General features: G+C 47.3%; 1 protein-coding gene and 1 pseudogene across 1 annotated transcript; both read left to right on the top strand.

Annotated features, from left to right (window-relative positions):
- Positions 1 to 1517: 1517 nt before the first annotated feature.
- LOC103640075 (calreticulin-like) lies at positions 1518 to 3426 on the top strand (annotated as a pseudogene).
- Positions 3427 to 8939: 5513 nt separating this feature from the next.
- Positions 8940 to 13040, top strand: LOC109942375 (auxin efflux carrier component 2). The gene is made up of 7 exons (XM_020544317.3): positions 8940 to 10344; positions 10488 to 10669; positions 10775 to 11084; positions 11716 to 11801; positions 11894 to 12051; positions 12178 to 12254; positions 12370 to 13040. Exons 1-7 carry the CDS (start codon positions 9347 to 9349, stop codon positions 12434 to 12436), a joined length of 1878 nt encoding a protein of 625 aa, XP_020399906.1. The 5' UTR covers positions 8940 to 9346; the 3' UTR covers positions 12437 to 13040.
- The last annotated feature ends 12075 nt before the right edge of the window (positions 13041 to 25115 follow it).

Here is a 25115-nt window from a genome sequence, read left to right as displayed (position 1 = left end):
TTGTCCATATGATGCACATGATGAGTAAGCTCTTTTTCTTAATAAGGAATAAGTAAGCTCTTTATGTGCGCATCTATTGGTGACAATGCTTGTATCACAATTAAGCATTTCATGGTTTAGTGATTTACATATGTCCCTAAACCACATTGATAAATCCTTGGTGAAAATTAATTGAGTTCATGGTAGGATAATGTGCTGATAATTCACCCTGGTTAAACACCTGGCATTTTGGTGTCCCCTAGGAAAGGTATTGCCAAGCAGCACACCTGCTCACATATATTTGGCTGCACTTATCTATGTTTAGCTTTGTTGATTACATCTTTTATGCAGGGCTAATGAGCTATCCTCGGATGAGTTTGAGCGTCTCATGAGTCATGACTATCGTTGGATGGTTGCCAACCCCCAAAAGTTGAAGGTCAATGGCTGGTTCCTCAATAGGAAAAAGGACTGCAACTATGGTAGGTTCTCTCAGGTTGTTTCCAACGCCCCCGACATGAAGCTCAGCTCAGGGATGACCTTGAGAGGCTAAAGAGGATCAGGTCAGTCTATTACCATTACCATATTTCTGTGTCGAGGTTACTGATGTTTTGTGGCTATACATAAGCCAGCATGCCCACATAGTTACTGTCATGAAACTACTGAAATATTAGTTGCACTTTTTTGTCTTCATTAGTGTTGCCCTTCATGGTTTTCATAATTGTACATCGCTTTTCATAGTTGTACACTTGGTGATGAAACTTGCTCATCTATGTTGGTAACTATCATATGCTCTTCTGTCCATAGCTCTATTTTGTTGCTTGCACTCATTATATGACACAAACCCCTTGTGGCTCATGTTATCCAGGAACCACCATGGTCTGCGTCACTACTAGGACATGTTTGTCCACGGCAGCACATCAAGACTACTGGGAGGCGTGGAAATACTGTAGGTGATAAAACTAATTTGGTGCCTATCTTGGAAGTTTATTATCTGTAGGATAGATGAATCGTTCTGGTTTATGAAACTTTTGTTGCCTGTGTGCTAAGCTGGTTGAATTGAATGTTTCTTAGGAACCAATGTCACTAGAAAAGCTAAAACATCTATAATTTGGAACTGTATTGCTACACGTATTTAGCATATCATAGTGATGTTTGTCGTTTTATCTATGTTTTATACTAATTTGTAACTACCGTGGCAACGCACGGGCACACACCTATATATCTATACTACTATATTAAGGCTACAAGGGTAGCCTGCCTATTTTGGTTCTGCCTTCCATCAATCTCAATTGTCGGTCCATTTACCTATGCCTCCGCTTCGATCTCGTCCGTCCCTCAATTCTATCTCGATCGCTCTGCCTCTCTCCTCCAATATCCATTTTTTTGTTGGGCTGAGGCCCGTACCGATACCCCCATTAAACGATAGGAGCCCGTAGATCGTCGGAGAGCACTGGCTTGTATTCCTCTCGTCTCTAGCGACGGCAGCGGGCGAGGGTACGCGAAGGCGAAGCGGAGTAGTGGAAGCAGAGGCCGCAACCATGGCCGTGATGGAGAAGCTCAAGATCTTTGCGGCCTCCTGCCTCATCGCTGGATTCCGGTACGCGCCCTTCTCTCCCCTCCGCAAACCCTACCAGATGTGTGTCGTGCGTGCACGCCCTTGGGGCGCAGCGTCCCTTGATTTCGGTGTGCCTTGGCTTAGTTCTGGTTGACTCCGTGAGGGTAGGTCTGGGAAGGTACGACTTGTTTGCTAGGGACTTGTAGGCCGGGGATTACATTTCGGTGGCCTTTTCACTTGCTGCTATTCGTTAGATCCAGTATTCTAAATCTCATGCACTTATGCAGATTCAACTTTAATCTTTGTGTTTGGTTTTCTGACTAAAATTTAGTTCATGTCACATCAAATATTTGAATATCAATTTTGAGTATTAAATATAGCTTAACTAGGTTTAATAAATTTGTCCTGTCTTTTAACCTTCATCTGTATAATAGTTTTATAACTAAAATATATTTAATACTCGTTATTATCATTCAAACATTTGATATGACAGAAACTTTCGTAACTGACAAGCTATACATTTCCATCCCTGCTCAATGCAGAGATTCAGCTGTTCCATTTCCCATTATTGACTGCAGTGCTAATGAAGAGATGCAAACTGACATCATCTATGAGCATTGGGATATTCTTCCCCCCTAAGCAAATTAAGGACCCAGAGGCTAAGAAGGTAAATACTTAATATTTATTATTGTGAATTTCTTTGTTCGCACTTGTTCATAAATATTTGAGGTTTATGTGTCGATGATTACAGCCTAAGGACTGGGATGGCAAGGAGTACATTCCTGACCCTGCGGACAAGAAGCCAGAGGTAGTGTTTTATTTCTAAGCACATATGTGTATGCTTATTATTAGTGAAAAGTCTTAGGTTGTCCTCACCAAACCGTGAATATGGTCGTGCATTGCACTGTAGGGTAGAGTTTGAAATATGAGGTGGGATAGAAAGTCTGCTAGAGATTGCCTTACTGACCGCAATTTAATAGCCTCTATTGTATAATATTTGATGAGACATTTGTTATTCCTCAAGTTACTACCAGTTTCCTTAATTCGTTGAACAGTACAACTCATTGCTTTTTCCATTACTTTTTAGGGCTATGATGGTATTCCCAAGGAAATTCCTGACCCTGATGCTAAGAAGGTATTTATATGGTTATTTGTTATGTAGTCTGTGTCATAGGATGAATAACATGGGTTTATAAATTCTAAAATGTGCATTGCAGCCTGAGGACAGGGACAATGAGGAAGATGGTGAATGGACTACCCATTTGCCCGTATCATTCCCAACCAAAATACAAGGGACCATGGAAACAAAAAGGTATGACAATTCCTTTAAATACATAAAAATTGACAACAATTCATATTCTGATATCTAACAACATGTTGTTTCACTTGCCAGAAAATCAAGAACCCGAACTACCAGGATAAATGGAAGGCCCATATGATTGACAACCTAGGTATGTTTCCCTGAAATTGAACATTGTATCTTCTTACTGTTTGGTTATTAGAATATTAGTGCTGAATCTATGTCTTGTGCTTCACAGATTTCAAGGATGATCCATACATTTATGCTTTTGACAGTCTAAAATACATTGGCATTGAGATGTGGCAAGTTGGTGTTGGATAGTTATATCTTCTTTTCTCGTTCAGAAAGACATCATAATTATGCCCTTTTTTCTATATATACAGGTTAAATCAGACGCTTTGTTTGACAACATCATCATCACTGATGATCTTGCGTTGGCCAAGACTTTTGCAGAGGAGACATGGGGCAAGCACAAGGAGGTGTGTTTTTCCTCATAACATCTCTGAATCAGTAACTCAGGTATTATTGTATGTTGTTTCTTTGTCATACATCCTGGCCCATGTTGACATAGGGATTAGTTTACTTAGGTTGAACTTAATTAACTACAATAAGTGCTCCGTGCATGTGGGAATGTGGATTGTATGCATAGCCTTTTATTTGGGTTAAATAGCTATTCAACAAGCAAAATGGCTGGTTAAACAGACACAACCAGTCTCCATGTGATGATTAAGCAGGCTAAACTGCTGTTGATGCGAGTAGAGGTATTCTGCAACACTTAAATAATGGATAGTGCCTTGTCGTTATAGTTCTCTATCATATTTTTATGTACCATGCATAATTTTTTATCTGAGCTGTCACCTGCAAGTTTCTCGACAGCTTATCTCTTTGTCACTGTGTTAACCTTTTATGCAAAAAATGGTTGTCTTTGTCATTCGATAAGGCTGTTTGGAATGCTGTCACTAATAATGAGGCAGTTCAAGGTTTCAGGAGATCTTTACATGATGGTATGTTACATGAAACTTTCATGTACATGCATGAATCATATACAAGATTATGATATTTGGTATGTTGTTACAAGTTTTGTATTATAGTGGTTGTTGTCTTGTTACATATTATGCTTCTGGGGTCAGGGGATTTGATCAATATGTTGATGCACCAAGATTAAGAATTTGTTTATTACTTCTAAATTATCCTTTCTATATCTATCAGATCTACCAACAGAGACAAGATTATCCTACATGTTGTCTCGTGGTTCACTGGAGAGGCTGCTCAACATGAGGAATCTGAAGTTATGGATGGTGAGGATGACGATGATGAAGACGATGATGACGAGGATGATGATGATTATGATACAAAGGTATGGAAACTTTTTTCTCTAATGAGGAATATCATTTCTACATCCTTTCTAGATTCTGAGTATGTTTTGACATTTTTTTATTTCCCCTTTGGAACAGAAGAACAAGGGAACTGCTGGAGGGGAAGGGCAACAGGGCAAACGACCTACAGAGTGCAAGCAGCAGTGAGGTAATGCACATCGAGTGTCAGTAGACATTAACTGTGGAGCAATTAATTTGGTTCTACTTGATGCAATGTCATTGAGTTGATTTTGTGGAGCCCTTGAGAGGGCGCTTGTTGGTTTTACGAAATTGGTGGGGGATGTTTCGGGTACATGGTGTTATATGTGGGTAGTTTTGTCACTTGTTGTGTTGGGTTTCAGATACTGTGTTCTTATGCTTGGAGTGAAGATGGTTGCCACTCTGGTGTGTCTTATTGTGCATACCAGAAATTTAGCTCTAGGTAAAAGGCTAGCCTTGTGCCTAAATGTTTTTGCAAATTGCATCTTGCACATGGGTCTTGCATTATCTGTTGTTTCACAATGAGGAGACGTTGGTTAGTGCGCTAGGCCTCATGGGGGTAATTGTGTGAAGATTTTATTTTTGTACTGCTCTAGCATTCCAGAATCCATTTCAGAAAGTTTAGCTTGGTCATTAGAAAAGGAAAGCGATTTGTGAACTTACACTAGCCACTGGTAATTGTGGTGTGTTCTTTGCAAAGCCTTGGAGCTGCCTCGCCTGCAAAGTCTGAACTTGCAGAGATAGTCCCACAAGAGAAATCACCAAAAGGTAATGTTTCATTTTTCAGGTCATCATCCTTCTTGCCATTTCTCCCCCGTTCATTTTTCAATGGATGTGGCTTAGTACGCACGTGTTCCATTGTGATTTTGTTGTTCCATAGCTTCCATTCAACCAATGCCGCCGAGTCCAAGGTCTTCTACCTCAAGATGAAGGGCGACTACCACAGGTATACTGTTATCGCTAGCAGATCTAGACCATGCAAGTTGTGGTTTGTAGAGATCAAAACTTAAGATCTGTGTGTAGATATTTGTCTAGACAATGGGAGTGGCAGGATGCTGGTTTTTACTAAGGTTGGTTGCTTATCTATGAATTTGCATGTATGATGCATGATCCTGTGCTGTCTCCTGTAGTACATGGTTGAAATAAATTTGTGTTCCATGATTTTACCCCCCCCTACACGTATCTCTTGGATATCTGATTTCTACTCACGATGATTTGGCATGTACCTTGCTGAGTTCAAATCAGGTGCGTAGAGGAAGGATGATGCGGGGAGCACCATGAATTCCTACAAAGCTGCCAAGGTTTCCTCTGAGTGTTCACCATTATTGGAAGCAGGGCAGGCAGAGAGCCTTGGAACCGAACTCTTGGAGATGGTGCCTAGCAGGGAAGAGGAGATTAAGTTGAAAGAATACAGGGAGAATGCTGTGTCGACTTTTGTAGTTGATGATTATGTGAGACTTGAGTTTAAGGGCTCAACTTTTACCGGTTCTTGGAAGTCATTTAGTAGCCCTAAGATTTCATCAACATTCTTAGTAGTAATTGCTATAGTATCAAATGGGATTGTGGTACGAGTTGCTCGAGTACTAACGTTGTTGTACATTGTGAAGCTAAGTGGGTAATATCAAAAGGGATTAAGATTTATGTGTGGTGCTTATTGTATTTGTTTTTATCATTTTATTGTGCTTTGTACATGTACCATCATTCTTACTTTGGTGTTCTTTTACTGCAAAGTTTGACACAATATATTTTTATACGAGAGACCGAAGGTTACTTAGTATTGTTTTCTGTTTCTGTTATCATCTTTGCAGATCTATGTTTGGATGATGAAAATAGTGCTACTCGATGTGAAGTCCACCAATACTATAGTTCAGATTAAGTCTAAGATCGGTGCTTTAGAGGGAATTGGTAATAGCCAGCAAGCACTCTTTTTTGTTGGAATTATGGTAGTAGTCAGGTTTCAGATTTCTATGAGTTTGGTGAATAAAATGAGCTTATGGGTGTTGTCAATCTTTGTTAATTTCCTGAAGTTATGATAAAAATATATAGGGTACCTATTCAAACAATATGGTTGTAACTGCCAAATATTTTTTATAACAAGTTATATTGTATTATGCAGTAGATAAAAAAGAGAATATTTTGTGTAATTGTTTTGCTAAATTCTAATAGACAGTGGTTGTAGCTAAAACATAATTATAGACTACTACATTATCACTTTTATGAGAACAATGTATGTTCCCTTCAAATTATTCAAATTATACAGTACGGTAGCATAGTTGCATTTTAGTAGGTGTTACTTCATAAATTGTTCAGTAGAAAAGAAGTGGCTCGTCAATCATCAGGAATGTATTGGAGCTCACCAGTTGTTTTTTTAAATAGTTGATTCACCAATTTTTTCGTCAATGATGCATATCAGCAGATGTTTGAGAGGAAGATTGGTCGTCTTAGGGTCTGTTTGGTTGGGCTGTGGCTGTGAAGCTGCTGTGGGCTGTGAGCTGTGGGAAAAGCTGTTGTGGACTGTGAGCTGTTAAAAAGCTAAAAACTGTTTGGTCGAAACCACTAAAAATCGTTAAAAGTTATTCGATATACGTTTTCACAGTTCCATCTAAAAGTCACTAAAAGCAGGTCCAGGGGTGATTTCATTTTTGCACTGCGAGAAAGTCGGCTTCTAGAAAAAGCTGCTTTCTTGATCAAGTCCTTTGGTTTAGCTTTTGGCTTTTAGGGGACAAAAGCCAAAGCCAAAAGTCAAACCAAACACACTCTTAGTATATTGTTCCTGGCCATGGGAAGGCTTCCTCGCACTCGTATCAAGCCTGTGAGAGGCCCAACTGAACCTCGCAACGGCTAGGACGTGCTGCGTCGTCGGCGTCATGCACGATACGACCCTTTTCCTCTCTAACCTCGATGACTCTTATTGCCCTCTAATATTATCTTGACATTCTCTAATATTCGTGTATTGGTTTTTGGCAAAGAATTTATAAGATATTAAGATTGTTTTCATATAATCGTTGTACACTATCATTTTATCGAATAATTTACTTGTCGTTGCAACGCACGAGCACTTGACTATTACCATGAAGATGCATATGGCGCTGAATTATAATGGTTACCACAGATAAATCAGCTTCATTTCAATTCACCGGATCATCAATATTTCACCAAATGTTACCACTGCTAACAAGCTAAGGATATTCACATAGTCAGTAATATTATACAAATCAAAGAATCTGCAACCAGTGACCTTCCTGGCTAACTGGGATGTCAATTAGGCGTCAAATGTTCTGACGCATGCAAATTGAGGGATACTTCTAAATCTCTCTAGCTCTAGAGTTCAATGTTAGCAGTAAGAACATCCAAATGATCGTTACCCATATTTCGCCATTCTAGCTATCTCGAGGATGTCACTCGAGTAAAACAACAAAACAATATTTTACTCATCTTTCGTAATAATTTGACTCTGATGCATGCTTCGTAATAATTTTTGATGCTAGGTCCGCTCCTCTCGACGTGCGGTGGGGTCTAGCCCACCTCGCCGGGCCAGCGGGTCGCGGCATCGCGGGCTCCTCCGATCGAGGATAACTCTGAGGGCCGCGACGACTTGCTCTGGTGGCGCGACCTCGATCGCTGCCACGCCGGTGAAGTCTCCATCGTCGTCGCTCAGATCAAATAAATGCTCGAGGACCTTTTCTCATAACAGTATATCACATATTTATACATAAGTTATCGTGATATTATATATTCCCGTTGCAACGCACGGGCACTCACCTAGTTTGTGAAATAAGCGACATGTCAATGTTGGGTGGGTTTTGAACCCACGGCCTCATGATTGAAGGAAGTGGTTATTACCACTACAACACATGAGTGTTTGTGATAGATTGAAGTTAGATATTATTAATATATATGTATACTAATAAGTGGAAAATAAAACCTTACAATTGTGTTAGAATAAACATCCCATTAATCATAGTTTGCATATATCATATATAAAAAAAATAAAAAGATTGAATCCTGGTCATCTGAATATAGGCTCCTCTCATCTAACCACACTAGATGTCTTGTTTGATTGTGTTTGTAGGAAGTGTTGGTTTAGAGTTGAGTATGGACCTTAAATACATCTAAAGTCGATCGACGACTACATAGATGTATATAGTTAGTAGGCAGTGAGTGGTTGCTGTACCTAGCCTGTGGACGGTGGGCATGCTGGATTGACGAATGCTTCTCCTACACGACTTTGCTCTAGATAAAGTAATACTCATGTAATATAGAAACCATAACAATGCATATACTCATGACTAGTTCATATTTAAATGACACTACAAATAAGAACGAGATAACGAAGATGGTCACTATCTAAACAATGGCGCATCTAACAGCCTAACCACACTTTTGGGTATTACTATTTGTGTTGTTTCCTCTTTATTTGGGATGCTGCTTGAGATGGAGGATCATGTCTATTCACCGTTTTTCGATCCTAGCTATCCAGTCAAAACCTTCCCACACGCGCGCACACGGTGACCGATCGAGCCTAAAGATCTAACGGTAAGTCGGTAACTACTGCCTTGTATGTCCAACACTTTACCACGGAAGCGACCATATCGCCTTGTCGGTGTGGCGTCGTGCAATTTGCAACGACACTGCAGCAGCCCAACAGGAGCCTACTGCGTGCAATTCTTTGACCAGTTGCGGAGTCTCTTTATCCATGTCAAGGCCATCCTTGATCAGCGTGCATGCATTTGCGCCATGGCCCATGGCTACCTCGAGCTTGCACGCATTTATCTAGTCTAGAAGCTAGCTAGGGCTCAGGTTGTACTACCTACAGTACGTTGCCGTAGCCACACAAGGATACGACAGTGTTTGCACGTCGCGGCCTGCAGCTAGCTACCTGCAACTGTGTACGCCGCCCCTCGGATTCTCTACGTCCATCGTCGTACCACCATGCTCTAGCTGATTAACAGCTAAATTAAGTGGCGAGTCGTCTGCGATTATCTTATTAAGGACCTCCTATATATAACTATCTCTTCTGCTTCTGTTCTCGCACTTCGTTTCTGATAGTTTGCGTCAGCTACCAGCAGATCTTTGTAGAAAACCAAAGGAACAGAACAGGCTAGCGTGGCCTAAGCTGCAGCTGTCAGCGTCGCCGTCGCCGCCGCCGCCGCCGCGATGATCACCGGGCGGGACATCTACGACGTTCTTGCGGCGATCGTGCCGCTGTACGTGGCCATGTTCCTGGCGTACGGGTCGGTGCGGTGGTGGGCCATCTTCACCCCGGACCAGTGCTCCGGCATCAACCGCTTCGTGGCCGTCTTCGCCGTGCCGCTGCTCTCCTTCCACTTCATCTCCAGCTGCGACCCCTACGCGATGCAGTACCGGTTCCTGGCGGCCGACTCGCTGCAGAAGCTGGTCATCCTGGCGGCGCTGGCCGTGTGGCACAACGTGCTCTCCCGCTACCGCAGGGGCGCGGCGGCGTCGTCGCTGGACTGGACCATCACGCTCTTCTCGCTGTCCACGCTGCCCAACACGCTGGTGATGGGCATCCCGCTGCTCCGCGCCATGTACGGCGACTTCTCGGGCAACCTCATGGTGCAGATCGTGGTGCTGCAGAGCGTCATCTGGTACACGCTCATGCTCTTCCTCTTCGAGTACCGCGGCGCCAAGGCGCTCATCTCCGAGCAGTTCCCGCCCGACGTCGGCGCCAGCATCGCCTCCTTCAGGGTCGACTCCGACGTCGTCTCCCTCAACGGCCGCGAGGCGCTGCAGGCGGACGCCGAGGTCGGCAGCGACGGCCGCGTCCACGTCGTCATCCGCCGCTCCGCCTCCGCGTCCACCACGGGCGGCGGCCACGGCGCCGCGCGCTCCGGCGCCGGGTACCGCCCCTACGGCCCGTCCTCGGCCATGACCCCGCGCGCCTCCAACCTCACCGGCGTCGAGATCTACTCGCTGCAGACCTCGCGGGAGCCCACGCCCCGCGGCTCCAGCTTCAACCAGTCCGACTTCTACGCCATGTTCAACGGGAGCAAGATGGCCAGCCCGCTGGCGCAGCCCGGCGCCGCACGCGCGCCGGGGCTCGACGAGCAGGTGGCCAACAAGTTCGCGTCTGGGAAGGGTGGCGACGCCGCGGCGTACCCCGCGCCCAACCCCGGCATGATGCCACCGCCACGGTACGTCGGTCTACTGTCCCCAAGTTTTTTCGTTTTTTGTTCGCTAGTGCTCGCTTCCTTGAAATTTGTCTTATATATGCTAATAATGATGATAAACTTGGCTCTCTTAGTCTCTTTACATTTGGCAACGATGTTTACTCCAGGAAGAAGGAGCTGGGCGGCTCCAACTCCAACTCCAACAAGGAGCTGCACATGTTCGTATGGAGCTCCAGCGCGTCGCCCGTGTCGGAGGCCAACCTCCGCAACGCCGTCAACCACGCCGCCTCCACCGACTTCGCCGCCGCGCCACCACCGTCGATGCCGGTCGACGGCGCCACCCCAAAAGGTGATAGACCATACCAACATTTTCTTCCTCTGTCACCACAACATTCTCGTTAGCGCTGAAACTGATATACGAGTTGTCTGTCCCTGCGTGTCATGCATGCATCAGGCGTGAGTGGGACTGTCACGCCGGCCAAGAAGCCGGACCCCGCGGCCAACGGCGGGGACCTGGAGATCGAGGACGGCCTCAAGAGCCCCGCGACGGGGCTGGCCGCCAAGTTCCCCGTGTCGGGCTCGCCGTACGTGGCCCCGCGCAAGAAGGGCGCCGACGCGCCGGGGCTGGAGGAGGCCGCGCACCCGATGCCGCCGGCGAGCGTGATGACGCGCCTCATCCTCATCATGGTGTGGAGGAAGCTGATCAGGAACCCCAACACCTACTCCAGCCTCATCGGCCTCGTCTGGTCCCTCGTCTCGTTCAGGTATACATGCATGCATGAATTCTAAAAGCACTGCCATTCAATAATGCCAGCAGCAATTAAGATTCAGCGAATCCAAACGGAGAGCCTTGTCAATTGACTGGGTCCGAAATTACAAGCTAAAATCTAGATTACTAGTACAGGTTGCTTGCAACCCTCTCTAGGATTAGCATTTGCATGTGAGAGCACATGAGAGTGTACGTTCGTCTCGGATCTGGCACATGCAGGGACGATGCAGGTCGTATGCGTGAGGCGCTGGAGCTTTGCCAGCCGACCATATCAGCCGCGGCTGCCGTGTTTGTCTCCACCGTCCATGCATATGCATCCATGGACCAAAATGCACGATGCGTCGTGTCCTGAGACAGTACAATCATATGCGCTCGTCGTCGTCGTTGATCGTTGTACTATTTTACTACTCGAGATGCTTGACAAGGCATGGCATGGCACATCTAGCTAGAGGGGAGCTGAAAAACAGCAGGCATTTCTAGGAGAGAGGGTGGCACATATACTATATAAATATACACCAGCATGCATCTGCAATGCATTGATTCTTTTATCATGCGAATTGCTAACTATACTACTACTACTGGTTAACATGGTTGGATTAACAATTTTTCCCTCTATGAAATCTCAGGTTTAACATCCAGATGCCCTCGATTATAAAGGGATCGATATCTATATTATCCGACGCAGGGCTAGGCATGGCCATGTTCAGCTTAGGTACGCCGTTGGCATTTTGATGCTTGTTTAGAGACGTACGTACGTTCTTTACTTGAGCCGAGAAATTCTGACGGGTGCAACGTCTGACCCAGGTCTGTTCATGGCTCTGCAACCGAAGCTCATCTCCTGCGGTAAGAGGGTGGCGACGTTCGCCATGGCCGTGAGGTTTTTGACCGGCCCGGCCGTGATCGCCGCCACCTCCATCGCCATTGGGCTCCGGGGAGTGCTCCTGCACGTCGCCATCGTTCAGGTTGGCATCGACACCGTACACATCGTGCTCTACTAATTTTCAAGCCTTTCTAATGAGGGGGAAAAAGTGACGGTCGTACTGATTAATGTAAATGTTGGAACGTACGTGTGTGTGATTGATCAACAGGCTGCACTTCCACAAGGCATCGTCCCCTTCGTGTTTGCCAAGGAGTACAACTGCCATCCTCAAATACTTAGCACAGCGTAAGCGATTCTATGCTCAAACTCTGCAGGATATGAATCTCATGCTTAGCTGTTGGTGTGTGAATTTAGCTGCATAAAGTTAACATCTTGCGTGCTTGCGACGTGAATTTTTCAGGGTTATATTCGGGATGCTGATCGCGCTTCCGATCACGATACTCTACTACATTCTTCTTGGAATTTAGATTTCTGGGTAGGCAGAGCCGCTAGGATTCTAGGAATGTAGCAGCGAACGCATGCAAAGTGAAGCAAATTGGATATCCTGAAGACCATCGGAGCAGAGAAATAGGGGAAGCTAATAGGACCCTAGACAGAAATGCAGATGAGGGTGAAAAAAAAAATCCTTGATTCTATATATTTTTTTTGCATTTTCTGTTACCGTTTTAGATTCAAAGCAAAGTTTAGAGCTTTGAGCATGGAGGATTGAACCGTTAACCGGGCAACTTGGTACTAAAGATTCCTACCAGTTGATTCCTTTGCCCAGAGAGACATGTTCTGCAAATTTCTGCCTGATCTGATCTCATACAAATTGGGATAAAGTAATAGAAGTGGTTCTCGAATCGCATGGCAAGATCGTCAGACCGATCCAGCCTGACAGCTTTGGGGAGCGAGTTAGAGCCTGTACCTTGCTTCGATTCAGTCCCTGGCGCCATGCCTGCGTGCACCTTTCCAGATACACCAGTAGTAACTCTGGACCTAAACTCTGAATCTATATCTGCCGTGGATTATGCGTAGCAAGCTACTCATAATTTTAGTAGTATCTAGTTACAGCATTGTTATTAATCTATCTATTGATGTGTGGAGGCATTATGCAGCTTGCATTGAAGAGTCCAAGGCGATGCAGGCATGCACGCACTGGCTCCTAGGGATCCAGCAGTGGACCACATGAGGAAGCATCTTCTTGTGATTGTTAATATTGTTGACATTTTTTTTATCTTGTCTGCCCAACTCAATTAGTGGTGGTTAACTATGAGGGCACCTAAGTTGCTAGCTCTAAGTCAATCTCTCTAAGGCTATCTCCAGCATCCTCATCTTATATTTTAAAATTTACTCTCCAAACCGTATAGTCTACAGTGCAATGTGTTTTACACAGTCATTTGCACGATCTGCTGACCATATCCTAATAACTAACTTTTATCATATGACATTCTCAAAGAATCTTGAAATGTGCATATAGGACTAGCTCTTGATCAAGAACTTGCTTTTCTCTCCCTTTTATTAAAATATAAAATAATATGGTTTAAGCTAACTGATAAGGCTGGCTCCAGCAATAGTCTCTAAAGCCTCCTCTACCCTAAATATAGAGTACCATATGCTCTCCAACAACGTCCTCTAAATGTTCCTCTAAATTTAGAGGACACTGTTAAATTCTCTATATATAGAGTTTCTCTAAACGGTACTCTATCCATTTGAATACTTTAAATAACCGGTTTAACAAAACTAAAATATGTAAACATTTTAGAGTATGACAAATGCGTATGTAAAAAAATAAAAATAAAAAATGTCTCTAATATAGATATTTACGTATAGAGGACATGATTTAGAGTATGTTGTTGAAGAGAAAGGATATATAGTGGATGAAATCTTTTAAAAAAGACTGTAAAGGATGGATATAGAGGATGAATATAGAGAACGTTGCTGGAGACACCTAAGTACCTTGAGTGAGTTAAATGTCAGCTAGCATATGGTCTACTCAAAGGCATGTGAAACCTCTGTTTTGTTTTTGCTGCTACCTGCTAGTGGTCTGTCATTTGTTGCATGCAGCATGCATCATCATTACTATATTGTCTAGATCAACCAAGCTATGAGCTTATTTTAATGAGTACGTACTGGTTATTCTAAGGGTGATCCTTGATTGCCTCATGAAGGCCGCCTTCAGAGCCTGGACCAGAGGTGAGGGAGGCTGCCGAAAGTTGGTCATGGGTCTGAATATCTGATGTGAAATTCATACAAAAGTAAACCGTGGAATAAAAAAGAAGGCTAGGAAGACTTGATCTATATTCACTAGATATCGGAGTGTTAGTACTCTTTACTAGTCCTCTTTTGATCACCTGGAATTTTTTTAAATAAGCTCATATACTTTTTAATTGAGCAGAACAATATGGTTCACGAGACCCGTTGTTCCATGTTTAGCACAAAAGTATATCATGTTCCCTCGGAAATTCTCACAAAGAGAATAATGTTTCTAGTTTATAAGGGAAGTGTTATAGGTTTATGAGAAAAGCGTTCTAAAATTGTGAAATTGGTTTAAGTTCAAGTCAAAAGGGTTTCTACCTTAGCTTTAATAGAAATTTGTTCAGCCTTAATAAACTATAAAAATACCGCATATACCCGTTTTGCTCATTTGAAGTGTAGCAATAAGTATTATTATTTCTCTTATTTGAAACCACGGTTTCACTAGCCATTGGCGGTGAGGATAAATACAAAGTCAAGAACAATAAAAAGACAGAAAATGATGAAATAAGGAAAAATGTGTGAAAATTAAAAAGAGCGGACTAAGGACCTATTTATTTGTGATTATATTATGACCAGATTATATAATCTAGATAGTGTTAAGGAATTTGGGCTTGGCCCAAATAATAATTCTTATAACTTCCAAATGCTCACACACACATGCATGATATGGTGGGAGCTTTAGTACCACATTGTTATTTTAGGTGGAGTGATGCCAATTTAAATAGTTAAGTTGTCTCCGTCTAACTGAAGTTATTGATGAGAGGAAAAGGAAGAACACACACGGTCGCCTTGCCTTGATAGTCCTCAGGACAAAGTTTTCATCTCCTCGTTCCATCGCACTGCGTCCCCTCGTGTCCCTACACGGGGTGGGGGCCGTATAAGGTATTTGGGAAGTTTGCTGCGTGACTAGTCGTTGTTTGTATGCTTCCTTTACGTAGACATCGTGGTTCTCGTCGATCTCCTTCTTCTACCCTTGCGCTGTTGTAGTGCCAACAACCCCACTGTGAGAATGTATATACCTGCTTTATCATTTATTTTCGTATTCCTTCAATCAATGGCACTAGGTCAACTAGTACTGAGTTATTCGAAATTTGTTGTTGTTCCTGTTATTATTATCGGAATCAATTTGTTCATCACTAAATTGCTTTTTATTTTGCAACGGGTGGATTATAATCCTAAACACATAGATCCTAAGGGGGTGTTTGTTTGGGATTATAATCCGCCTAGATTATATAATCCAACAATTTTTGAACTAACTCTTAGTTCAAAAGTTGTTAGATTATATAATCTGGATAGATTATAATCTCAAACAAACACCCCCTAAGACCAGGATGATCCAACTTCTGCTTCTAATCTTATAGAGTTTATTTTGAGTATTCGAGAAAAAAGAGCGGCCTTCTGGGCTAAACAACTCCAGACTGAACAATTGTATCCGTCACATGCTCGTGTGTTGTCTCTCTCAACAGATGTGTTCATCGGATCGGGGCTCAGCCCTCACATTGATTCCAGTCATTCCCCCCCTCTTAAATCACCCATATTCGTACTTTCTATTCATATTTCAATACATTTTTCTTTCCCTATTTCACATCCTCTTCAACCATTTCCCCTATTATGTTTCCCTATACTCTTTAACTAAGCTGTTTGGCATTTATACATCATTTTTTTGGATTTTTTTAAAAACTATATAATATTTCTAGTACCATAATACACATTGTCATCAGTTAATTAAACTTAAAAATATTTGTCGTTACCCTGAAACAGGGGTACCCCTTACTACAGTATGAAGACATGGTGCCCGCGCGGCTAACTCTAGTCACGTGGTGAACAGCACCCGACCCCGCCACATGGAAGGCTCCAGAGCCGCCACGTGGCCAGAGAAGACAATATCCTCCAAGGTATCAACAGTGGGTCTGGACCCCTGTATATGCAGATCGGACCTCCGGGTAAGGTCCAGGACCTCCATGGGTGCAGACCGGACCCCCCGGATGGGGTCTGGACCCATCTGCGTGGGGTCCGGGCCACTCACGGCGGAGTCCCGGGATTCTGGGACAAAGAATACCCAGGCCTTGATCAAGGCCAGGCAGGGGGCCGGAGCTGACACGTGTCCGAACCATACCGCGTACGCTTCTGCTCCCCGCTCAGGCGGAGCCCCGATGATGCCACGTGGCACGCTGCCCGTGACGTAAGCCAGCGGGCGGAGCCTGACGTAAGGCCTCTGGGCCGCGCGACCTCTGCATTTATTGCGGATAAGGCGCGCCGCCTGTCCATTCCACTGGCAGGTGATATGCCGCCTCAGCATTTAATGAGCCATGTCCACTCCACTGACAGGCGATGTGCCGCCTCAGCATTTAATGTGCCCCGTCCACTCCGCTGACGGACGGCGACCAGGCCATCTCGCAGGCGACGTGCATGTCCATTCTGTTGGCAGGCAGTACGCCCATGCTGCGGCGTACACTATGCTCATCATGACTCGCGCGTTACCGAGGAGGCAGCCGCGACACATCAATACTATATGGACTATGGACATTATGGCACCGGAAGATTGCCCAGCCGTTGCTGGCATGAGATACTTCTATAGTGTATTCCCTCCGTTTTGCCCCTGAGCCCACATGTCGGGGCTCAGCACCCTTATATGTGCCCCCCTTGAGCTATAAAAGAGAGGGCACACGACGTTACAAGGCAGACCCAACTTAGACGCTCAAGCTCACATAGACACTCAGACTCACAAGTTCATACAAGTTCTCAAGCTCAATACAGCACACAGTGGAGTAGGGTATTACGCTCCGACAGCCCGAACCACTCTAAACCCTTGTGTGTTCTTGTGTTCATCGTCCACCTAGCTAGCAGGAAAAACGCTTAGGCCCCTCCTCATCTTAGGATTTAGGGCGGGTGCGTTCCACCACCTGGCCAGAGAATTTTCTCTCCGACATTTGGCGCCCCAGGTAGGGGCTTAGGCTTTAGGTTTTTGCTTGTTTTCCTGCTCGGCACCATGGTTCACATCGTCGAGCACCATGATTTCATGCCCGAGGACTTCATGGTGGAAGAGGCGGCTGCCTCTTCCACACCATGGGCCACCAATCTCCCTGCGTCAGGTGCAGCCGCTGCTGTGCACTCTGCGCGGCAGCACACTCCCGCGCAAACGTCCAGGGCGTCTAGGCTGCGTCTGGGGTGCTGTCTGCGACCAGAGAGTTGCTGCGCCACCCCCAAGCTCCACGACCTCGCCGGGGGCCATGAAGCAGTGGCGTGATGATGTCGAGCGTCTATTCGGCATGGCACACTCTGGCTCAGCCAGGCCCAGGCCTCGGTTGTCCCGGCGTCAACATGAGGCGTCGGCGTCAGTGCGCTCCTCCTCGGTGAGGGCCGCACCGACTGAGGACCTGAGGGCGGAGCTCAACCGCCGGCGTGCGGGAAAGGATGCTCCAGTCTCTTTGGGGAGGTCTAATGACCTGCGGGCAGAGCTCAACCGCAGGCGTGCGAGCGAAGATGCCCGCGTCTCTCTAGAGAGGGCGCGTGAGCGCCGACAAAACGTCGAGGGTCGCAACCTCGACTACGAATTTGCTGCGGTTGCGCCGCAGACTCCAACGGGCACCCGGATCCAGGCGGGTGTCCCATTGGCCGGCGTAGGCTGCGCCGCGTTGGCGGATCATCTCCGCGCGACGACTTGGCCATCCAAGTTACGGCCACACCTGCCGGAGAAGTACGACGGTACGTCAAATCCGTCGGAATTCTTGCAGGTTTACGTCACTGCCATTACGGCAGCAGGTGGAGACACCGCCGTGATGGCAACATACTTCCATGTAGCCTTGTCTGGGCTAGCCCGGACTTGGCTCGTGAACCTTACCCCAGGATCGATCCACTCCTGGGAAGAGCTCTGTGCGCGGTTCACAGCGAACTTCGCCAGCGCTTATCAACGGCATGGCGTGGAGGCTCACCTCCATGCAGTGAGGCAGGTGCCCGGGGAAACTCTCCAGGCCTTCATCTCCCGCTTCACCAAGGTACAGGGGACTATACCTCGTATCTCCGATGCTTCCATCATCACCGCTTTCCGCCAGGGGGTGCGTGATGAAAAGATGCTGGAGAAGTTAGCCACGCATGACGTGGAAACTGTCACCACGCTCTTCGCTCTGGTCGACAAGTGCGCCAGGGCCGCCGAGGGCCATGCATGGCACTCGGCACCACAGACCGGGGTTATCCAGATGGGTGGCTCGGGTGCCGTCGCTCAGGACGACAGAAAGAAGAAGAAGAAGAACCGCTGCCTCGAGAGGCCACCGTATGTTGCTCCAATCGTCGCAGCCGCGATTGGGGGCCGGAGCGAGCGCAACAAGCGCCCACGACCGCAGAGGGGTAACAGCGGCTCATGCCCTATACACCCCAACAGTCGCCACAGCGCCACGGAGTGTCGCGAGATCATCGAGCTCGCGAAGCACGTCAGCGAACGGCGCGAGCAGACTTCCAAGGATGGCTCCCCACCTCGCCGCCGGTCTATCAAGGAAGGGGTCGACGATGGCGAAGTGGCCGCGGGAGAATGGGACCTCGGGTATCAGTCACCCGAGGGGGTCCTGAAGGATGTTTTCACCGGAGACTCTGACTCCGGTGACGATAGCTAGCCGGGCTACCGGGGAGACTCCGTCCTTCCTGGTCTTCGGGGCCGAAGCCTGCCTTTCCCTGGAACTCCTTATGGGCTCCCCATGGGTCCAGACTTTCGATGAGTCTATGCAGGAACATCTACGATGTGAGGACGTTGACTTCATCGACGAGCGCAGATGGCGAGCAACGATCTGAAATGCACGATACAATCAGGCGCTCAGGCGCTACCACAAACTGTCCGTGCATAGTAGGGAGCTCGGGGTCGGGGACTTAGTCCTACAACGAGTACGGAACCGAGAAGGGCTCCACAAACTCTCCCCCAGTTGGGAAGGACCCTTCAAGGTGACGGAAGCATGCCGACCCGGGTACATCCGCCTCAACTGAAGGAGTGCCTCTTCCCAATCCTTAGAACATAGAGCATCTCTGTAAGTTCTACCCACAGGAGCGAGTCTGAGGAGTTAAGGTTTCTTCTTGTAACTAGGTTATGCATACGTGTACGCCAGTCCGGTGAGGTCCGCCCTCATAAGCCCGGCCTGTTGGTCTGCACCCATGCATGTCAAGTTATAAAGAAAGGATTTACCCCCCCTCAGATGTGCTCCTGTGATGGTTTTATTCTGCTACAAATTCCAGATATTATTTTTTATCTAACCCACCCATACGGTCTCCCATCCTTGCTGGTATGATGACATCCGAATTGAGTACCCAGGCTTGCAGTTTAGGACCCCTCTACGAAAGCAGGGGGTCCGACAGCCTGGGGGCCAGTTCTAGAGAATGGGTACTCGTTCTCTGGGGTGGTCCGAAGCTGTGCAATCGCTTAGCTTGGTTCCGTACCCTAAGCCTGCACGCCCCACCACTCTACAATAGGTATCCTAGTATTTGTAACTATAGCCCTGTGGGTCCGGGAACCTGGGGTCCGGTTCTGGAGAATGGACGCACGTCTCCTGGGGTGGTCCGAAGCCGTGTAGTCGCTTAGCCTAGTTCCGTACCCTAAGCCTGCACGCTCCACCACTCTACGATGGGTGTCCTAGTATCTGGAGCTGTGATTCAGGGAGTCCGGACACACGGCTTGGCTTCCCGGTCTAAATCCTGCAGGTCCTGTAGCGTGAATCAAAGGATGGCTGATACCAGACGATGGATCCTATGGGTGTGCTACTAACGCTCCCTAGCTGAAACTGTGTACAGGTCCAGGTCCCAGTCGAGGCTACCTCCTGGGGGCTGGGTCACCAACTCTTTCTTAGGTATGCTGGTATCCAGCCTCGACATGTCGAGCCTACATCCTAGGGGGGCCAAGTACCAGGAGAGGAGTTGGTAACGCCACACACAGCAAGAACAAATACCATACAGATAAGAGTTGTTTTAATTAATAGTTCCTAAAAGTATCTTACAAAAGTTATTACATCCGCCTTCAAGCGGACCCCTAGCCTCATTTCTATAGGTATGAGCTACTCGATATCAGCAGGGCGCTAGAAGCACGCGGCCGCCGTCTCCACAGCGTCCTGTACGACCTCCCGGGCGGCGTCTTTAGTGTCGGCAACCGGACCAACAATCGCTACCACCGCCCGTGGGCATCCTCCCTCAGCGCCGTCGTAGCACAGCTGCCGCCGCAACCGCCGGGCGGAGGCCTACCGCTCGCTCTGAACACGGTGGCGGCCACTGGGAACAGCGGCGCTAGCGGCAACCCAATGCTGCAGCTTGCCAACGGCGACGGTCTCCTCGATGCGTGCATCAAGGCGAAGGAGCCCTCATCGTTAGAGGCGACGTCGAAGCCATTAAAGCCAAAGAGGTGGAGGCGCGGCAGCGCACGGCGCCTGGCGACCTGGCCGCTGGGTTGGAGCCGGAACTCGACCAATTCATGGAGGCGTACCACGAGGCCGCTGCAGGAGGCAATTAAGTTCATGCGAAAGATGCAGCCGTAGCTCAACTCGCTTTCCATCTCCGGAAGGTCGCTGTGCAACACCCTTTCGTCCGGGCGCTGGCGGAAGAAGTGTCACCCCCGCTCCATCCTCGTGCTGAAGCTGGAGGCTGAGCTCCTCCAGCAGCAGTAGGAAGGAAGGCGAGATCGGCAACGCCAACCCGCAGGAGAGGTAGGAGACGAAGAGCATGAACTCCCTGGTGGCGAGATCACCGATGGGAGAAGCGCTGGCGCGGATCCTTCCAGCGAACGCCAGCGCGCCCCATCCGAGCAGGTTGCACACCAGGTTGAGTGCCACCTCGGACTGGAAGCGCTCAGGATGGACTGGCGAGGCCATGGCGACTACGGTGGCGAAAAGCAGAGGAGCGCTAATGTGATGGGGCGCGGAGAGATCGAAGGCGAAAGGGCGCAGCAGTTGGAGAGAATGTGAAAGCGTAACTGCTGTACGCGGGGTGAATCCCTTTTTAAGGAAGACTCTCCCGCTCGCGCCCCAAGACGCTGCAAAAAATCTCGCCCGACGCGCACCAAAGCAGCCCAGCCTATGACAGACACGGGGGCCCGAGCCCACAAGTCATACAGCTGGCGTGCGGGTCTCCGAGTGTGAAGAAGGCGAACCACCACGTGAGGAGCGAACCGCCGCCCGCGGTAGCGCGCCTCTCCATCTCCGCCAAAAACAATGGCCCAGCCTATGACACGGGGGCCCGGGCCCATGAGTCATACTCCTTGGGTGTCGGTCTCCGAGTGCGAAGAAGGCGAACCGCCACGCGAGGAGCGAACCGCCGCCCGCGGTAGTGCGCCTCTTCATCTCCGCCGAAAACAACGGCTCAGTCTCTGACACGGGGGCCCGGGCCCGCAAGTCATACTCCTTGGGCGTCGGTTTCTGAGTGCAGAAAGAGCGAACCACCGCTTGCAAAAACCATCGCGCGTGGCCTGGCAAAACCATCAGGCGTGGGGGCCGCGGGTCAGTCAGCCGCGGGGACAGACTTGGCAGTTGGCGTGGCTGAAGGCAGACTGGCAGTGATTACGTCAGCAAGCGCACGGAAGTGGCGCGCCAATCGCCAATCAAGCTTTGGCCCCACCTACAGGCTCGTATTCTCCCCTCAGGTGGGCCTGGGGGCCACTGTCGGTACCCTGAAATAGGGGTACCCCTTACTACAGTATGAAGACACGATGCTCGCGCGACTATCTCTAGTCGCGTGGTAAACAGCACCCGACCCCACCACATGGACGGCTCCAGAGCCGTCCACGTGGCCAGAGAAGACAATATCCTCCAAGGTATCAACAGTGGGTCCGGACCACCATGGGAAAGTACCAGACCCCTGTATATGCAAACCAGACCTCCGGGTAAGGTCCAGGACCTCCACGGGTGCAGACCGACCCCCCCGGATGGGGTCCGGACCCCTCTTCATGGGGTCCGGGCCACTCACGGCATGGTCCCGGGATTCTGGGACAAAGAATACCCAGGCCTTGACCAAGGCCAGGCAGGGGTCCGGAGCTGACACGTGTCTAGACCATACCGCGTACGCTTCTGCTCCCCGCTCAGGCGGAGCCCCGATGCTGCCACGTGGCACGCTGCCCGTGACGTAAGCCAGCGGGCGGAGCCTAACGTAAGGCCTCTGGGCCGCGCGGCCTCTGCATTTATTGCAGATAAGGCACGCCGCCTGTCCATTCCACTGGCAGGTGATGTGCCGCCTCAGCAATTAATGAGCCTTGTCCACTCCACTGACAGGCGATGTGCCGCCTCAGCATTTAATGTGCCCCGTCCACTCCACTGACGGACGACGACCAGACCATCTCGCAGGCGGCGTGCCTGTCCATTCCATTGGCAGGCAGTACGCCCATGCTGCGGCGTACACTATCTCATCATGACTCGCGCGTTACCGAGGAGGCAGCCGCAACACATCAATACTATATGGACTACGGACATTATGGCGCCGGGAGATTGCCCAGCCGTTGCTGGCATGAGATACTTCTATAGTGTATTCCCTCCATTTTGCCCCTGGGCCCACATGTCGGGGCTCAACACCCTTGTATGTGCCCCCCTTGAGCTATAAAAGGGAGGGCACACGACGTTACAAGGCAGACCCAACTTAGACGCTCAAGCTCACTCAGACACTCAGACTCACAAGTTCATACAAGTTCTCAAGCTCAATACAGCACACAGTGGAGTAGGGTATTACGCTCCGGCGTCCCGAACCACTCTAAACCCTTGTGTGTTCCTGTGTTCATCGTCCATCTAGCTAGCAAGCAAAACGCTTAGGCCCCTCCTCATCTTAGGATTTAGGGCGGGTGCGTTCCGCCACCCGGCCGGAGAATTTCCTCTCCGACAATATTAATTTCACAGTTAAAAACACTTATTAGAGAAGTGATGATTAGCGCTCTCCCTTAAAGGGGGATTTGCATCTCTCTCCCCCAAGAGAGGGAGCTGAAGGGGATCCAGTTGGAGCAGATGCAGGATCTACCGTACCGAGAACCAAGAGGAGGAGATGGGGGGGATTCGTTGGAAGCTACCTTAGACCATCTCCAACGGAGCACACCAAACCTCTCTCCACACCCTACGTGAGGCGCTTGGGGGGGAGTTTTTGCACCAACAGCTCCCTCCACAGGTCCTGCATATGAGGTACGTTAAGTACACAATTTCTTTGCATTATTAACCATGTTTAACCTCCTTAATATGATAGCAATTTGTATTATGGTAGTACAAATGCTATGTTATTTTGTAAACTTCAAAAACTGATAAAAATATAATAAGAGAGCTAGATAGGGGGAATGGTTGAAGATGTCTTGTATGTAGAGGGGATATCTTTTAAGGGGGATACACTAAAATATAATAGAAAGTACACCTAGGAAGAAATATGGGGATAATGGTTAGAGTTGGTCTCATCTCTCTTTTGGACCTTCTTGCAATGTCCGAGCAGGCTATCCTCTCCCTCCGTAAGACTGTCCGCAGCGGTGACCTCTAAATTTTCCCCCTATATCACTTTTTTGCATCACATCATCAACATTTCATCCCTACCTTTCCATCTCCCGCAGCAGTTCCCCCTATACTCTACTACAAATATAAAATATCATTATCTAATCCTATTCATATTTTATTACTATTTTTTTCAACTATTAAATATGGGAGCACTGTGCAAGGGGGCGCTATAGTGCTCCCCTTGATCTGGGGGAGCGGCGCGGCCTCCCCTTGCGCTGCATCGCGTAGGGGGGCATTTGGAGGCCACCGCTGCGCGCGTAGAGGCCCCCTACGTGTATACAGTGCAAGGGGAGGGGGCACGGCGTGGCATGCGCTGCGGACGGCCTAAGTGCCTAGCCCTTTGTCGATATCTTCATCAGCGATGAGCATGCACTAGCCCGTTCTCTTCCTTTTCTATTGTGCGAAACCGAGTATGTAAGTATTAGCTATTTTGCTATTTGATGTCAAATTATAAGGCATTCTAACTTTTTAGAGAGCCAAAACATACCAAGTTTGACTAAATCTATATGCTAAAATAATATTTTTAATGACAAATAAGTATCATTAGTAGATTCTTTATTGATTGTATTTTTAATTATATCTATTTAATGTTAGATTTTTTTTTATAATTTTACTTAAACTTAACATAATATTACTTATAATTTAGAACATAGAGAGTACATTTTATTTTTCTTTAAAATATCGTGTGTATGTGTAGATACATGACCCTTTACACCACTGTCCCGAGTAGACAAGGTAGAACTTTGAAAGTTAAGTGCCTCGTTGATTGGACATGGACTCGAAATGTCAGCTAAAGTAACCGGTGGTAGAGGGCCAGCCAACGGAATCTAATCGAAGTCAGGTTGTCTGGGGAATGATAATTGATGTCTTGGAATCTCAAGAAAGATATGCATATCGGAAACCTTGAGCTCATCGCCTGATATACTACGATCTTGTCCGGTCCATGCGTAGATATACTACGGATACTCGTGGTCCCATCAGCTTACATTGAGGACAGATCATATAGCATCATGATAAGCAATTGTGTAAGACTATTGGAGGTGTTTGCTTCCGACTAAGTTTAGTTCGTGCCACACAAAATATTTATATCAATATATATATATTAAATATAAGTTTAATCAGGTTTAATAAATTCATCTCGTCTTTTAGTTTTTTCTATATAATTAGTTTTATAATTAAATTATATTTAATACTAATAATTATTATTTAAATATTCAATGCGACAGAGAGTAAACTTTAGGACATCCGCAATAGTGTAGATAGCATACTCTCTATAGCAACATATATATGTCATCTATATACCATATTATAGTACATCTTTGTAATGATGTATCTATATAGATATTTATAGTTCTTTTTAATATTTACATACACTTTCTGTACCACCTAGGTTTTGACGTATATGCTTACACTATATGCATAGATAGCAACA

This window comes from Zea mays, chromosome 9, assembly GCF_902167145.1.
Source record: "Zea mays cultivar B73 chromosome 9, Zm-B73-REFERENCE-NAM-5.0, whole genome shotgun sequence".
Lineage (NCBI taxonomy): Eukaryota > Viridiplantae > Streptophyta > Magnoliopsida > Poales > Poaceae > Zea > Zea mays.
The sequence above is the reverse complement of the archived record's forward strand: the minus strand, read 5'-3'. Positions and strand labels throughout refer to the sequence as shown.